We start from the raw sequence: 16576 nt of genomic DNA on the forward strand, positions 1-16576 counted from the left end.
CAAGGATGCGTTTATTTTTGGACGTGCTGCTTTTGACAGGCTCTGTGGGCCCCAGCGGGGAGGGTCCGGCTGAGAGCCAGGTAGATCTGGAGCTGGGGGTCAGGTCTGGGCTAGAGTCGGAGATTCTAGAATTAACGTCAGGAAACCACCCGAGAGAAAAGCCTCGGAGAAAACTGCCACGTTAAATTGTACATTGAGCTGAGCGGTCTGAGCAGGGAGGCCCGGGAAGCCGCATATCTGGGGAGCAGGATCCAGTGTCGGCGCAGCGTTAAGGGCTGGGAGGGCGCGAGCCGAGGACGCGCTCTGGGTCCAGCAGTTACACTCACCAGCACCTCCACCTGTGGAGGGCTCGGGGGAGGGACTGAGTGGGGACAGGGAAGGGACCCCCATAGCCAGAGCTGAGCATGGAGCCCACAGATGGCCCTTTCAGGACGGGAGACTTGAGTGTGTTGATAGGCTGGACGGCACCGGGCAACAGGACGAGCTTGGAGGTGATGGCGGTCCCAGGGAGAAGGGACGGGTGGGTTGGCCTGGAACAGGAAGCAACCTCCAAGGTCAAAGCAGTCAAGATCAATAGGAAGGAAAATTGCAGGTGGGGTGAGGAAATTGTGAGATCACCCCTGACGGCCTTGCTTTTCCCCAAGCAGTGAGGCAAGATTTCCCACGTTAGGGAGAAGGGGACAGAAACACAGGAAGCTTGCCTAGGGTCAATGCCAAATGCAGCGGCGGGGGCAGCGGGAGGGCGCTGGGAACGGGACAGGCTGGGCTGGAGACCCGTGGTTGGGGATTCGCAGGGTTAAGAATGACGCAAGGAAGCCAGAGAATGAAAGAGCTGGTCCGGGTTAGGGGTGGAGGGGGGAGCTCAGGAGCGGGACGGCCCCTCGCTCCCCGTTCCCCGCACGTGTCGCTTGACCAATTCCAAGGCTCGGTCCCCAGGGCCAAACCCAACAAGTTCTTCCCAGGTGGGAACAGACCCTTGCAGAACAGTGTGGCTGTTTGATGGGAGACAAACAGGACTTCTGAACACAACACAAGCACTTCTTTCTCAGGTGAGGCGGGGAACAGCTCCTCTGGCCTCTGCTGCGCTGGCCGCAGGGACCCTGCTCCGAGGTCACCGAGGCACACCGGGAGTAGTTGTCCGAAACCAGCGTGTGTGCGAAGTCAAAGCACATCGAGAGGCTAGTTACTGGCTGAGTCCTTAAGACACTGAAGAATCATTCCTAACCTTTTACGTTAATTTATTTTCACATACTGGGCTTATTTACAGATAACAACAGCTACCTGCTACAGACCAGATCCTTAAGACTACCCGACGGGTCAGATCACCTGCAGGACTCAACCAACACGCAGAGAAACAACAGCACTCGAGGTCTCCCCTGGGCAGGGTGGCTTAGAGGAGTACCTGGCAATCTGAGACACCAAGTCCTGGACTGGTGATTGATAAGCCGACACACCCATCTACCCACTGTTGGAAAGCATCCCCATCGTGGAAGAACTCGCGGCCCACCGAGGCCTCTGAAGCAGCGGGCGGCCTGCCCGGCACCAAGCGTACGCCGGGCAAACGAGGGCGGAGGCGCAGCCGGCACCGTGTCCTCTGCGCGGCCACCTGCGGCCCACGTACCTCCCGCTAACCCGCCGCAAGCCTCACGCTGGCCCAGGACCCGTCAACCTCGCCCCTCCACTGTGTCCCTCGCTCACTTCCAATGCCAACCCCAAGTCTCTGCTCCTCTGGAGCCCCGCCCGTGCCCTTCAGTATCTGTATATGGCTCTGAACTTGGGCACATCTTTGCAAACTGAAATGCCCACCCCACCAAGACCCTGGCTCAGGGCTCCACAAGGAGCCTTCTCGACACGTTGACTTGGACAAACCCTGCAGGAAGAAATTCCATCAGACGCAGCTGGGCCGCCAAGCCCGTTTCTGCCTGGGTCCCGGACGCACCCCTGCCACACTTCCGGGACGGACGGATGGATGTGACTCAGCCCTGGCGGCCCCTGGAAGCTTCTCCTGGCAGCACCCTTCCCCTGGCTGCCCCCACCCCTGAGTACCTGCTGGTTTTCATTTGGGGAAACATACGGGCTTTTCAGTGAGCACCACGTACTGTATCTGTAAGATACTGCCACCAGACACTGTTCAGAGTCTCAGGGGGCTCTCCCACAAAGGTGGAACACAAACTCAGGGTAGTTCCTAAGGGCCAGTTCACCCACTGCCCCCTGCAGGGAATGGAGCCTGAAAGGAGCAGCGACCCCGCCCAGGCCCCCCGTGGGCTCCGTCCGCCACAGCCACCTGGACTGTGCGGGCCCTGCCTCTCTGCCTGGACCCCTCAAGGACAATGCTCCTGTCCCCTCTCTGGGTCCACTTGTGAAACACTCGTAGTCCTTGAAGTCTCTTGAGATCCACAAAGTGAGACAAGACAATTTCAGGAGGCTTCCTTGATTTACAGGTAACAGAAGGATGACATTCCTCTCCATGCACTGGTACAATGAAATTCAGGGACAAGTGTCAATCTGTGGATAGGAGCCCAGGTGCTCAGAGCCACCACTCGGCCTCGGGGTCCTGTGGTCCCACCAACGGCTCAGCAATTGCAGACCGGGGCGGGAGGTGGGGGGGGCACTGCCTGGCTTCCGAAGTGGGAGCGGGGGCCAGGAGGCAGAGCGAGCAGGGTCCTTGGTTCTCCCTGCATTGATGGGAGAAGAGGAAGGGGGAGAGAAGCCGGAACAGCGTCCAGGTGTGCCCTGAGGACGACGGCTGCGCTGTGGCATCAGCCTTCCCAGCAGAGCCGTCCCGAGGGCTGGAGTGAGGCCGGGCCAGGGCCGAGGAGTCGGGCCGGGAGGAAGCCGGCCGTGCCTTCCTGTCCCACACTCAGCTCCTGATGACCAAGCTCCCAAGGTCTGGAGCCGGGAGGGTGGCGAGGAGGGAGCAAGGTGACAGGGTCGCTCCAGTCCCGAGGCCCCCAGCCCTCCCCCCCGAAGACCACCTGTGCAGGCAAACCGAGACCATGGGCCCAGTGCTCTCCCTAGATTATGCAGCTGAGCACATGTCAAAACAGAGAGAGAAGGAAAAACGCCCCGGGCTTTAAGGGGGAGACCCGGAGGGCAGCACTGAGTGGGGAGAGTGGCCAGCTCCGTGTGGCCTCCGGCCCTGCCCTGACCGTGGCCCGGCGGCACCGCTGCCTAGCTGAGCATCTTGTGCCGATCGAAGACTGTCTTCCGCTGTTCTTGCACCTGCAGCTTCCACCGCTGCTGCGCTCCCTCCACGCGCTCCAGGACTGTGTTCGCCCGGGGCCCGGAGAAGGTGGCAGCCGCCACAGAGCGCGCGTCCTGTTGCGGGAAGAAGAAGAGGCTTGGCACCGCGAGCCGGGCGGTCTCAAACGCCTGACATGGAAAACAGTGCCAGGAGAGCAACCCCAAAGGCCTCCCCGAGGGCCTATCCAGCACAGGGCGCCCGCGGCTGCAGGATGGGCAGGGGCTGGGAAGCGGGGGCTCTGGTTAGGCCCGGCCGCGCCCCAGACTCACTCCTGACCCTCGAGAGGAACGCGGAGGGTCAGCAGAGAGGACGCGATGCCGCTGTCGTTCGAGGAGAGGCACCACGTGCCCCCACGGCTGGTAGCGGACTGCAGAACCCCTTGGCCCTGCCGGCCACGGCCAGGACAGCGGGGAGACCCCCAGGACCTGCTGGGCCGGGCCTGGGACCCCAGCTCACTCCCCAAAGGACAGTGTCTGCAGGGTGGAGCTGGGAGCTCGCCCTTCGTGCCCATTCCAGAGCCAGAGCCGCTCCGGCCGCCCTCCCCGCTCTGCCCCATCCCCCCGCCCCCGCCCCTGCCCGCCCTCAGAACTGCCGCTGTCGTCAAAGGCAGCATCTCCCCCTAATTACCACTTTTCTGCCTCTGAAGCTCCAGAGCCCATGCATTTCCTGCAGGACCTGAACCTGATCTCTGGGGGGAACTGGAGCCAAGGGCCAGGCCCACAGCCCGGGGGATTTCCTCCCCAGCTCTCCCTTGCCTCTCATCTCGTGCCACACACCTCTTAAGGGATTAGCACACCTCTCTAAGCCCAGGGCCGCCCAGCAACTGCAACTCTGCTTCCAATGCCCCGAGATGGCACAGCTTCTGTCGCCATGCAGCTGCCAGGCTGGGGAGGTAGGGGCGGGGGATGGGGGCGGCGGGCGGTGAGGCTGGCAGGTCGTCACTGCCGCCCAGAGCTCTGCCCAGGGTGAGTGAGAGACGGACGCTGCCCCCAGGGAGCCCTCGGCCCGGGAGCCCTCGGCCCGGGACCCCGAGGGAGCCCGCTCTGCCAGGCTGGACGAGGACCACGGCAGCACCTCAGGGGCAGGTGCCGGCGCAGCAGAGTCGAAGCCAGGACCCCGGGCTCTACAGCTGCCCCCTTCTCCCGGCCTCGGCCACTTAGCGGCTGTGTGGCCCCGACAAGCCACTTGACTTCCCCAAGCTTCAACTTCGTAAACCCGGTCTTCTCAGGCTTTTCTAAACACACACACAGACACACACACGCGCACACACAACACTCAGCATGACGCCCCCTGACGCCCTCTACCCTGCTCCATCTCAGTTTCCAGTGCTGGTCATGACTCAGGACCTCGTGGGTGGCGCCCCACACCCTGACACACGGTTTATGCCCAGGAGCGGGGTACGGCAAGGTTACATACAGTAACACGTGTAACGTCCTCAGCACACTGCTGTCAAGCTGGAGCCCGCGGGGTGCTCAGTTTCCTTCCTCCCCAGCAGTTCACGGTGGGAAGATGACTGTGGCATCACACCCGGCTCTGCACCTGGGCTCTGACCTGGAGCACGACCCTGGCTGACGCCCTGTCCTCTGAACCTGCTTCCCACCCACGGATGGAGCCTGCAGGAGCGTCTTCTCGGGGACGGTGGGCGCACAGCGTTCAGCGGTGCCTGGCAGATCACAGGCGCTCAATTCACAGCAACTGTCAGTGTGAGACCCACTCCCGGAGCCCCCAGGCAGGAGGGGGGACCTGCCCTTGAAAGGTCACCGGTGTCGCTACTTTTCAGATCGTCCCTTCCCGGTTCAGGACCAGCCTCTGCGTGGCCGTCTAGGTGAGGGGGCACTGGAGACCCCCGTGGGAGGCTGTCGGCCCCCCAGGACCGAGCTCTCCCGGCTCCGGGGCTACGGGGCTTCTCTCCCCGCCGGCCTGCCCACACTCTCGTCCTCCTGGGAGCCTGGGGGCAGGCCTGGCGGGGCGGAAAAGCGCCTCTCCTGTCCCATCGGGAGAGTGTCTGGAGGGAAAGCAGAGGGAGCCTAGAGCAGCGCGTGAAAGAACAGCTGGAATTCACCGCATTTCCACAGGACCACTTGTTTTTCCTTCATGTAAAGTCTTGGCAAACAGGTCCTAAACCGGGAAAGCTGCGGCTGAGAGGCTCTGCGCTTCCACCGCTAATAGTCTGATTAACGGGTATTAGAGACGCCACGCCTGTCCTAGAAACGCTCAGAGCGGGGCCTGGTCCTCACCCGCTCTGCCACAGGAGAGATGCTACCACTTCCAACCCTCTTACCCCCCGAGCTGGGCCTCTGGGCAGTGAGGGCAGGAGGGGGAGCCCTGCCGACCAGGAGGGAGGCGCCTGCCACCGGGGCTGGACGGGCCTGAGGATGAGCGGCCCTGGGCGCCAGGCGCTCTCTGTGCTGCACCTGGATTATCCCCAGGCTCACGAGACCGGCTCATGGGCCACGGGACTCTCACCTGCGGCTCTGCCGCCCAAGGTCACACAGGATTGGGACCCGTGTCTCCCGAGCCCCACATTCAAGCCCTCTGGCCTGGCCTCCCTGCCCCCGGCCTCTGGCCCCGCCATCCCTCAGCCTTCCTGCCTGCAGCGAGGGCGGCCCTTCAGGTCAGGGCCCCACGGCATCACAGCAACCACGCTGAGACAGGAGCTCAGACTTGGAAAACTAACCAAAGGGTTAAACACCAGGACAGCGAGTGCAGAGCTGGGACTCCGGCCCAGGATCACAATCCCAATGCCACGCTGCTAACGGCTGGGCCACGAGGTCCTGACGGCCGTTCTAGAGACGTCCGCCAGCCCTGCCCTTCCTCGTCCCCCTTCCTGCTCTGGGCTCAGGGGGACGAGGGCCCTGTCCCTCTTGGGCTCCTCACCGCCCTGGGAAGGGAGGGTCCCCGGCTGCCATCACTCCTGCACACCCCTCTCTCCCGCACTCCCACCCAGTGGGCTGTGGTCTCGGAGGACCCTGCAGAGCTGAGGCCCACAGACAGCCACAGCCTTGTAGGACCCTTTCCTTCTCTCTCTTCAAAAGGGGCCAAACCTACACATCTAGCACAGCTCTGTTTGCCGTTTCTGCCCCGGCAGAAAGGCTGGCTTCCTCCTTTCAAAGGGCGTCTGAGCCGGGGGATTAGTCCTGATGCTGCTGGAATCAGGAAAGGCAGCGCCCCGCACCAGGGGCCCACCGGGCCGGCTGGCACCTTCAGAGGGAGCAGGGCTTTCATCTCCTCAGCGCGGTGGGCAAGGCCCCCTTCCTCTCTGTCCTCGAGCCCCAGGGCAGGAGCTCCCGGCTACAGGAATGGGGGGACAACCCAAAGGGCCCCCATGCTGGGATGCGATCGACCCCCCGACTCCCGGGGTGTGGAGGGGAGCCTTCTCAAGGTCACTGGGTTGCACAGGCCTAGAGCCTGACTTTCTTCCGCTTGGGGTGAAAGCTAAGTCCCCCGCCCCGGGGGGGCCCCATCCCTCTGAAGGGAAATGCTCTTCAGAGCATTTCCAGAGATTCAGCTCAGCCAGGCAGGGCCTCCTCCCCTTGCCGGCCCCAGGCCCAGGCGCCACCGCGGTCTCCGCTCCACTCAGCTCCAGCGGCCCCAGCACTTAAGCGGCCCCGCCCCACCACGAAGAGCCCCGCTGCCAGGAAGCCTTCCCACACTAACACCCAGGAAAAGTCAGCCCCAGCTTCCCCCGCCCCTCCCGACAGCCTTCTATCCCGTATCCCTGACCGGGGGCTGTCCCCCTGAGGGCGGGCCCGAGGTCTGTGCATCTGTCTACACGGGCACCTGCAGGACCTGAGTACGTCAGGAGGAAGAGAAACAGGGAAGGGGAGAGCCGGGGTGCCCAGGGCGGGGTCCATAAAGAGCCGTGCGGCTTGCCCTCCCTTCGGGCTCTGCAGCCAGGTGGCACGCATTCCGGGGAGGCCGCGGAGCCGTGTAATCATGGCCCATCTCTCAGCCGCTCCCCAGCCAGGGCTGCAATTACCGCACGCATCCCCTAATCACGGGGTACTCACCCGCGCCGCTCTGCCCCCAGCAGAGCCGCTGTTACCGCGCGTTAATAACCAGGTAGGCGTGCGAGATTTCCTCCTGGGCAGAGAGACCACCCAACTGCCGGCCCCCCCATGCCCGCCTCCCAGCCCCAGTGCCACTGGCCGGGCGCGTGTCAGCAGGAGGCTGGGGGCACCCACCCCCGAGGGGCCATGGGGTCCAGGGACGGGCCAGGCCCCCTCCCTCCCTGGCCGTGTGCACGCCTGCCCCATGCGGCCGGCCGGGCAGCTTCACGCTGAGGTCTGAGCCCCAGCCCCTCTTCTTGGCGGGAACCTGCCCTTCCCAGCTCCACCCGCTACGTGAGATGCTCTCAAGGGCGACAGCCGGCCGGCGCTGCAGCCTAAGCCTGGCGCTCTAGTGACCACTCACCCCTTCACCTCGCTCACCTGTGTCCCTGCAGGAAGAGTCCCTCTTACACGTGTTAACCTCCCGGCTGTGGTCCTTCCACCCCGGCTTTACGTAAACCAGGGTGAGGCCGAGCTCTCCGCACCTGCGCGCAGCTGGTCCCCAGGGCAGGAAGCGTCCTGAGCCCCACCTGCCCGCAGATGCCACCCTCTGGGGCACCCCTCCTCCCTCACTGCTGTCTCGGGCACACGTGGCGGCTGTGTAGGCCCGAGGGGGCGAGCTCGAGGGGCACAGGCCAGGAGCCCCTGACACCGTCACAGCTCTGCACGACACACACCACCTTTCACTCCCACAGAGCTGCCTGCGCCTCCTGTGTCCCACCCCGGGCTCCCCTGACTCTCCGGGTACACTCTCCAAGTCCACCGTCAGCCTGACACCAAGCTCTGAGCACCCACATGGGGCTGCCTGGCGGGCTCACTGGCCCTCTGCTAGGAATGCAGGGCGACAAGGAGGCTCCCCGACCCGTGCACTGAAGCTGCTGATGCCAATCAGGGAAAACTCAAGGCTGCCCCCGCTGAGGAGACACTGCGGTCCGGGTGACGCACAGGACACCACACGGGAGAGGAGCCACTGGAGCGCTGGGGGAGGGGAAGACCGCCCGCCGAGGCCCCAGGGACGCCGCGTGGGCGGAGGGGCCGCTACCTCGTTCTCCTCCTCGTTGTGCAGCCGCTCAGTGTAGGCGTCCGGCTTTCGAATCAGAGGGTCCACCAGCATCAGGAAGGCCATGTAGAGCAGGAGGGCGCCCACCACCGACAGGTAGATGACGATGATGACCTGCGAGCGGAAGGGACCCAGCTTGCCCTGCGGGATGCCGCTCCCCTCCCTTGCAGTCTGTCTTCGCCGGGCAGTGTGGCCCCGAGTGCTGCCTGCAGACAGGCCAGGAGACCGCGGGCGCGGAGAACGACCCACCCCACCTTTGCTGACTGTGCCCTCGGTGGTCGGGACCCCACAAGAGCCACCAGTTCTCTGGCAGCACAAAGATGACAGATGAGGCGCCCCCAGGAGTGGAGAGCGGGGAGGGGAATCTGCCCGGCCAGACGGGGGCAGGGGGAGCGCCCGTCAGAGCGGGGAGAACCGAGCCCTGCTGAGGGCAGCACAGGGTGACGGGGTGGGAGCTTCAGTCCCAAGAGGGCAAGTCACCTTCAGGGGACAGAGGGGACAGGCCGCAGCCACAGACACCCCCCCCCCACCGTCAGTCACAGCAGGAGGTGAGGCTGGGGCAGAATTACAGGCCTGGAGAGCCTCCCAAGCTGCAGTCATTTTTGTTTTACAGGAAAAACAGAGTCAAGGAAGCTAATGAGATGTTTCCCAGTGTGGGTACTCCGGGCACCTTAGGCAGGACTCCCCAGGACACTGCCCTCCACGGTCAGTAACACACCACGGTTACTGGGGCCACAGTCCATCTCCAAATGTCCCCCAGGGGCTGACACTCACCTGATGCAGAGCCCCCCAGGCCACGCCATCACCCTCAGTCCCAAGAATACCAAGTGGTGGATGTGCCTGGAACCCAGATTTGCCGTGACCGCAACTCCTAAGCCTCTTCTGCTCCCCAACTGCCATCTGTCGCTGGCGACCCTAGCCCCGTGTCTACGCTGTGACGGGAGCCGAGCTTAGTCCACAGCCAAGTCCAGCTGGACCACACGCCTCCCTGACTAGGGCATGTTCAGCCAGGGTGAAGGATCAGAACTCTTGCCTGTACCCCAGGAAGTGGGGGGGGCTGAAGCTGGAGGGGGTTCTCTCTGGTCTCTTAGCAAGGACTACAGGGAAACTGGGGGATTAAGATGTATCTGATGAGGTCCCCACGTCAGGAAGTCCCTTCCAATCTAAGGTCTTGGGGACCTGGTCCCCCAAGCGTGGGGCCAGTGGATAAGCTCAGAGGGGAAGGGGTGATGATAGGGAGGGTGGACAGGCAACCGTCTCCACGTCAGAGGGGACAGGATGGGCACCATGGGCCAGGCAGGGAGGGCAGCGGTGAGGACCACTTCCCCTTCAAAAGAACCTTGAAAGGGAAGCCCGAGGGCAGGCTCAGGGCTGCTGCCAAATTCCTGCGGGTTCTTTCCTGATGCTATTTCCAGACCCTTCACCAGACACGCAGAAATAAGCTTAAGAGCTGGACCAGGAGAGGCTTCTGTTGGAAATCCGCAAGCACGGCCAGGCTCGCCCTGGTTGGGGTGTGGTGGTGCTGGAGGCTCGTCTGCCTGGAGGGGACCAGGGACCAGGCCTCTCCATGTCCTCACTGTGTGTTGGTGGCCACTCCACCACCTCCCCTGAATTCACTGATGCCCATGAGAATGGGGTTCAGGGGAAGCAATGGGGGCGTCTGATGGCCATCCTGCCAGGCCCGCAGCTCTGGAAGCTTAACTAGACTGCAGGCTCCGGAGGGCGGGCTACCTCCGCTCCATCATCCCTTACGGTGCCCGGGACACAGCAGGAGCCCCGGAAATGTCTACTGAACAAACGGAAGGCGAGAAGGGAGAGGAAGACGGGAAGCGTGGGGGAAGGGGTCTCAGCCCCCCTCCCAGGTACCCCCGCGAGTGTGATGGCGTCAGAGGGGAGAGCGGCCCCAAGCGGGGTGGGAAAGAGGTCCCTGGGTTGCGACCAGGCCAGCCTCGAGCCAGCCCCCCAGCCCCGAGCAACGCTGCAGAAGCAAACAGGACAGGACGGAGGGCGGGGCGGGGCCACGCAGGCCCCCCAGGAAGAGGGGGTGGGGCGGGGCCGCGCAGGGGCGGGGCGGGGCCGCGCAGGGGCGGGGCGGGGCGGGGCGGGGCGGCCGCCGGGCACCTTGATGGTGGTGGTGCTGCGCTCCTCGTACTTGCACTCGCACAGCAGGCAGTAGGCCTCCACGTCGTGGCCGGGCACCGGCATGGGCTCCACCACGTGCAGGCAGTTGCTGCAACAGACAGAGGGCTGTGGGGGCAGCCGGGGGGCTCCCCAGGGAGGGGAGGGTCTCTGAGGGGTCAGGCTGGCGGAACCCCTTTCCCAACCCACAGCCTCTCGAGGCCCTGGCCCTCCGCGACTCACTGGGTGAGTGTCCCAGCGGCACAGACTCCACCCCCACCCCACCCCAGTCCCTCGGGTCCAGGGTCTGTCCCCGTGGCAGGCAGCGCCTCCGCCAGGCCTCCTCTGACCCACGGATCCACCACAAGCCAGTGACTGCCGTCTTCAACATCTCTGAACCCCACTTCCCTATCCCCTCCCACTGCTGTCTCTCAGCCGGGCCCTCCCACCAGGAGCCTGGTGCCCTGGGCCCGAGCTCCTCTGGGAGCTGCACCTCTGGGAGCTGCAGGGGTGGCGCCGGATGACCCTCCAGGCCCTTCCAGCTCTGGCCCGGGCTGTCCCAGGGGCCCTGAGGCTCAGGCGGGGTTTCTGGCAGAGGCGCCAACAGCGTGGGCTGGCATGTCCTCCACAAGCCTCTGCTCCCCCTAAAAGTCCGTATGTGGAGGGTGTGATTTGACCTGAACCTCTGATGACCCCACTTCCAGCGCTGGGCACATGGCTCCCTGCTGTAACTCAGCCCCTGCCCGGGGAGGGGCCGCCGGACAGGGCCAGGTCCACACCCAGCACTGGGGCATCACTCCTGGGGCCTCCCCTCTCCGGGGGCCTCTACCAGCCTCTGGGGGCCAGATTTCTCCCTGGGTCTGGAAGGTCACTCTGGTGCACCAGTGGGACGTGTGGGTTCCCCACAGGGATGTGTTCTCTCCCCAGAGAATCAGTGAAACCGTGACGTGTCCCTTTTTGGGGATCAGTGATAGCGCCGTAGGGGAGAGGGTTACCGGAGGGCAAGCTGGTTAAGTCTCCGCCTTCTGCAGGTGATGTGTGTAACTTCTCTGGGCCTCGGTGTCGTCATGGACACGTGAGGACATGTGTGTGTTTATCAGTGTCCTTCAAAATGCGCTCCCTGGGGCACCCCAGGGCCCTCTGTGCGGAGGGTGGGAGGGAGGGGCCACAGTCGCTCTGCTCAGCGGGGGCCGTCCTGACTTCTACACAATGTGTTTCCAAAACAGATTTGTTTGAAGCCTGTATTTTTAGAAGTGTGAGAGACACCGCACTAGCCAGCTCTGGGACTGTCTCTCTAGTGCACTCCTCGGGAGCTCCACCATCAGGGAGAAGGTGTCGGGGTTTCTGCCCCTCACAGGCACGAGGACCCCCAGCATGAGACAGCAGAGCGCCTGCAACACGGGAACGTGGCCTGTGCCGCTCAGACACCCTGGCTTCACACCCCTCCACCAGGGGAGGGCCCAGGTGTCCTCCTCGCAGTGGAGGGACCATGCGGAAGCGGCCTGAGGACACACCTGGTCTCCTCTGGCCCTGGCCTGAGGTCTAGGATCACAGGGTCAGGCCCCACCCCTCCCCTGCAGGGCTCCAGGTAGCCTGCGATGCCTCCCCTCCCTGACAGGCCAGGGTCACTGGGTCCCAGAACCCTGGGGTGTATATCCCAGCCTCAGGTTCCACCCACCAGCCTTCGTGGAACTGTTCCTCAGGCAGCCCCCCAATGCTGCCTTCCCAGGGGAAGGAGATAAGCCACAGCCTGAGAGGTCCAGGTAGGACTCCATCCTCCGTGGCATCCACGCTTGGCTTGGGGCCTTACTCTGGCCCCAGTGCAGAGACAGTGCTGGTACAATGTGGGGGTGCCTGAGGGATGTAGCTGGTGTCGGGCTGAGACAATCTAGTCGTTTATTCCTGACGCTATTTGAACTGTAACCACAAGATACAAGGAGGTCACAGGGGCTTCCCCAGGGCTCCAGGTCCTGGGGCTTTGTAACTCCATCAGGACGGGCAAAGACAGAAGGAAACTGGGGCTTCCCTCTTGGGCTGTGGCGTAAGTCGGCCTCTTCGTGGCCTCTAGGAAGGCATAACAATATACATTACTAATACTATCAGCCGACATTCATACGGCCTCACCATGTGCTGGGAACTGTTCTAAGTGCTATACTTACTTGTACATGCATTGCACAAGTGTGCGCGAGCCCACACACACACACACACACACACACACACTCTCTTATTTAATACTCAAAATACTGCCACCGCTTTACAGATGAAGAAGCTGAATACACTGGGGATTAAGTAACTTGTTTCACAATGAACAAGGAGCAAAGCTAGACTGAAAGGCAGGCAGGGTCGATCCAGAGTCCGCATCTAACCAGACGGGTTCTCAGAAAAATCACATACTCGGAGCTGGACAGGTTCAAAACCCCCAAATGCTGCTCTGGACCAACTGCTTCACAATCACTTATTTAACAATCACTTATTTAAGAAAGAGCTTCTGCCATGCCCCAACCCCCATACTCACTGAATCAAGATCTTGGGCGGGGGGTGGGGGGTGGTGTCTAACATACAGCATGGTGACTATCGTTAACAATACGTGTTAACAATTATGTACACTTGAAGCTGCTAAGAGAGTAGATCTTAAATGTTCTACCACACCCACACCTGCATGGTTACCCTGTGAGGCGATGGAGGTGGTGTCTAACCTTGTTCCACAATAGATACATGTATCAAATCACGTAACCTTATACAACGCCACATGTCTGATTCATCGCAATAAAGCTGGGAAAAACAACAACAGAAAAGAACCCAAAAATCATGGCGGACGGGGTGCTGGGACTCTGTATTTTCTCAAAGCCCACCTGGTGATCCTGACACCTGACCAAGTAGAGGCAACGCTGACCTGGGCTCCCCCGTGTGGCGTAACCGCTCCACAGGGACCAGATGCAGGTATCACCGCACCTGCGCTCAGAGCCCTCCGGGATGAGGCGCCCCTGCTCCTCAAACGGCCTGCACAGGAAACGCCCCCTCAACTCACTTCAATCTGGTTCCCTGGAGCTCTCCTCGCTGGCCCCAGTCCTACACCCAAACCACACGGTGCGCCTCAGAGCACGCCAGTCCCTCTCCTGCCCTCTCAGCTGCGTGTGTCCCCAAGTCCTCTCCTTCTCAGACTATTATTCCTTAAACCCTTCTTTCCAGGAGAGCATGTTGAAACGTGCCTTCAACAAGCTGATGTCCTTTCTCTGAATGATTTTTTGATTACTTCTCTCTTTCTTGAAGTGAGGCATCCAGAATTCAAGACTCCAGGAGTATAATGTAAATTCTCTTTGGGCCTCAATCTCTGCAGCTATAAAATGGGGACACAACCCATCCCACTGCCTTACAAGGTGGTTAGACACTGGCATCAAATGACGCATGTAACAGAGCTTCGCCAAGCGCACGCAAGTAGGCGAAAGATCCCCCGGTATGTGGCTCTAATGTCTACCTCTCCCGCCTTCTCTGTTACCATTTTGCAGATATGAACAAACACCCACATCAAAGCAAATCAAAGAGCTTCCCTGGTGGAGCAGTGGTTGAGAGTCTGCCTGCCGATGCAGGGGACACGGGTTCGTGCCCCGGTGTGGGAAGATCCCACATGCCGCGAAGCGGCTGGGCCCGTGAGCCATGGCCGCTGAGCCTGCACGTCCGGAGCCTGTGCTCCGCAACGGGAGAGGCCACAACAGTGAGTCCCGCGTACCAAAAAAAAGCAAATCAAAATCCACTCCTCTGACCAGGAACCCCTCAGCTGGAATTAAAGACACGCGGACCCTATTTCTAATCGGTTGTGTGACCAGGGACAAAACATTCCTTTGTAAGGTTCTCCATAGAAATGGGAGAGCAAGCTTATCCTCCAGGGGTCCGTGAACCCCACTCAACACCCACAACCTCAAGGGCCAGCCTGGGCAATGCCTTACCAGTCCTTCTGTGACACATTCTGGTTGTAAATGTGTCCACTGATGTTTCTATATGGTGGACAGATGCATTTGCACCGGATATCTTCAGAACTCTGCGAGAGAAAGCACATATCAGGTGGGCAGGGCCCCTGGGTTCAAGTTCTAGCAAGACTCTGCACTTTCAGTTCCCTGTTCCACAAGGTGACCATATGAACGCTCCTGACCTGCCCCCATGCCCAAGTTCAGCAGGAACGACTTCTGCAGGAAGGATGCTACATCACAGGGTCCTCGAGAAACTGTCTGGGGGCACGAATGATACTCACAGGCTACCCAGGGCTGCCACACCCAGGGCTGCCGCTCCCAGGTAGGGGGCTTGGGGGAGGAGCAAGCAAGGTGGCAGTCCTCTGCTCTGGGCCTCACACCTGTGTGTGTACCCGGGTCCAGAAGTCTTGGCGGCTGGCCTCTTCCCCCAACCCCACCTCCAACTTCCTAGGTTAGGATCAGGGAAGGAGAAGGCTGGGGTGAACCAGAAAAAGTGGACGCTTCCATGGAAACACTCAAGCAACCCCTCTGGAAGTTCTCCCTCCCTGGAATGGGTCAGAGACAACAACACAAAATTTGCATTCGAATTAGCATTCCCAGGAGGAAGTGGAAACAAACCGAGACTCAGTCCGATTCAAAGCCTCAGTGACCTTCATAATCTCGAATTCCAGAGACCTACCCAAACCCAGCTCCGGGCCATTACCCCTAAGGAATGGAAGTTACCTCGAGTCCCAGCTCGGGGGTGGGTCCCCTCCACCCAGAAACCTGCAATCTGTGCAGACTTCACACTCCTCACATTACGCCCACTCCTTGGGCTACTGGAAGCTCCGACTAGGGCAGTAGGCACCCAAGAGCAAAGCAAGAAGGTACTGAGAACTTAGACAACTTCCCCAAACACAGAACCCTGACCGGAATTCCACCTCCGGCGTGCCAGATCGAGACGCGTGCCCCGCAGACGCCCCCTCTCCTGGAGGCCTGCAGCCTAGGGCCGAGAGAACATGCACCGGCACGGCCCGAAGGGGAGTGAGGGGCCGGGCTGGAGCAGCAGCCCCCCGCCGGGGCGCAGGCAGGGTGGTCGCGCATGGGAGCTGCACCTTGTTGGCTTGGGCTGGGAGCACCAGCAGACTTGCGACCACGGCCACCAAACACAGGAGCTTCATGCTTCTCAGACTTCCAGGGCCGGCAAGACCGCCCACCTGGAAGAGAAATACTGAGGCGGAGAAGGGGCGGGCGGCCACGCAGCACCCTCGGCCCCGGAGCGAACCGCCCTGCTCGGGCATGGTAACCGGGTGGGAGCTGGGCCCGGGGTCCTGGGCGTTCCAAGCCTGGTCCGCGAAGGCGCTTCCCTCTCCCCCAGGCCTCGACTTCCACAGCCCACCTGGCGCGCCGGGCCGCGGGGCCTCCTGGGCGGGGCCACGGGCCTCGGGTCCGCCGGACAAGGCCGGCCAGCGACCCCCATCTCGCGTTCCTCCGCCCTCCCTCATCACCGCCTGCAGCTCCTCCCGCTCCGGCCGAGAGAGAATCTGGGGCGCGAATTCTGGGAGCCCCAACCCCACAGCCAGGCCGCGGGCCCCGTACCCCAAGGCCCTCGCGACCCCCGCGACCCCCGCAGCCCTCCCCCAACGCACGCCTGCTAACCTGCGAACCCCGCCTTGGCAGCACAGGACCTGGCCGGACCCGCCCCTCCAGCTTCTATTGGCTGCTGGGGATGTCGCCAAGGCAACAAGGCCCGCCTCCGCATGGGCGCCGAGGCTCCGCGCAAGGGAGAGGGAGGCATTTCTCAACCCTACCATACAGGAAAAGGGAGCGTCTGCAAGCGAACGAAAAGCTGGGAAGATGTGGCCTCCTTGCGGCCGCAGAATTCCACCGCCGAGCTCCCTCCTCCCTGTATTCAAAATCCAGGGTTTCGGAGCGGGCCTAAGCTGTTCAGTCTTGCCGTTTTATAGAGAAAGCACTTGATAAACAATAAGCTAGTAACAACAATAACGCTAAAAGCAGATCCACAATTTGGAGATGTTATCTGAGTCGCATCTTTGCTGCAGAGGGCGGCCCCACCTCTCCTCCCCCTCCCCGGCAGGAGGAGGAACCGGGGCGGCGAGGGGCGGGCTGGGCCCGTGAAGGATGCGCCCCGCAGCTCCCA

The 16576-nt window shown here is 62.1% G+C and overlaps 1 protein-coding gene across 2 annotated transcripts; it reads right to left on the minus strand.

Moving 5' to 3' along the window:
- TMEM9 (transmembrane protein 9) lies at positions 1-16206 on the minus strand. 2 transcript variants are annotated; one of them, XM_059998816.1, is made up of 6 exons: positions 16075-16206; positions 15531-15632; positions 14416-14507; positions 10475-10583; positions 8336-8467; positions 1-3318 (listed from the first exon to the last, which is right to left on the minus strand). In XM_059998816.1, exons 2-6 carry the CDS (start codon positions 15594-15596, stop codon positions 3172-3174), a joined length of 546 nt encoding a protein of 181 aa, XP_059854799.1. In that variant the 5' UTR covers positions 15597-15632; positions 16075-16206; the 3' UTR covers positions 1-3171. The 2 variants fall into 2 exon arrangements, with proteins under 2 accessions (XP_059854799.1, XP_059854791.1); XM_059998808.1 differs by lacking the exon at positions 16075-16206 and adding an exon at positions 15815-15991.
- Positions 16207-16576: the final 370 nt, after the last annotated feature.

The sequence above is a fragment of the Delphinus delphis genome, chromosome 1 (assembly GCF_949987515.2).
Source record: "Delphinus delphis chromosome 1, mDelDel1.2, whole genome shotgun sequence".
NCBI lineage: Eukaryota > Metazoa > Chordata > Mammalia > Artiodactyla > Delphinidae > Delphinus > Delphinus delphis.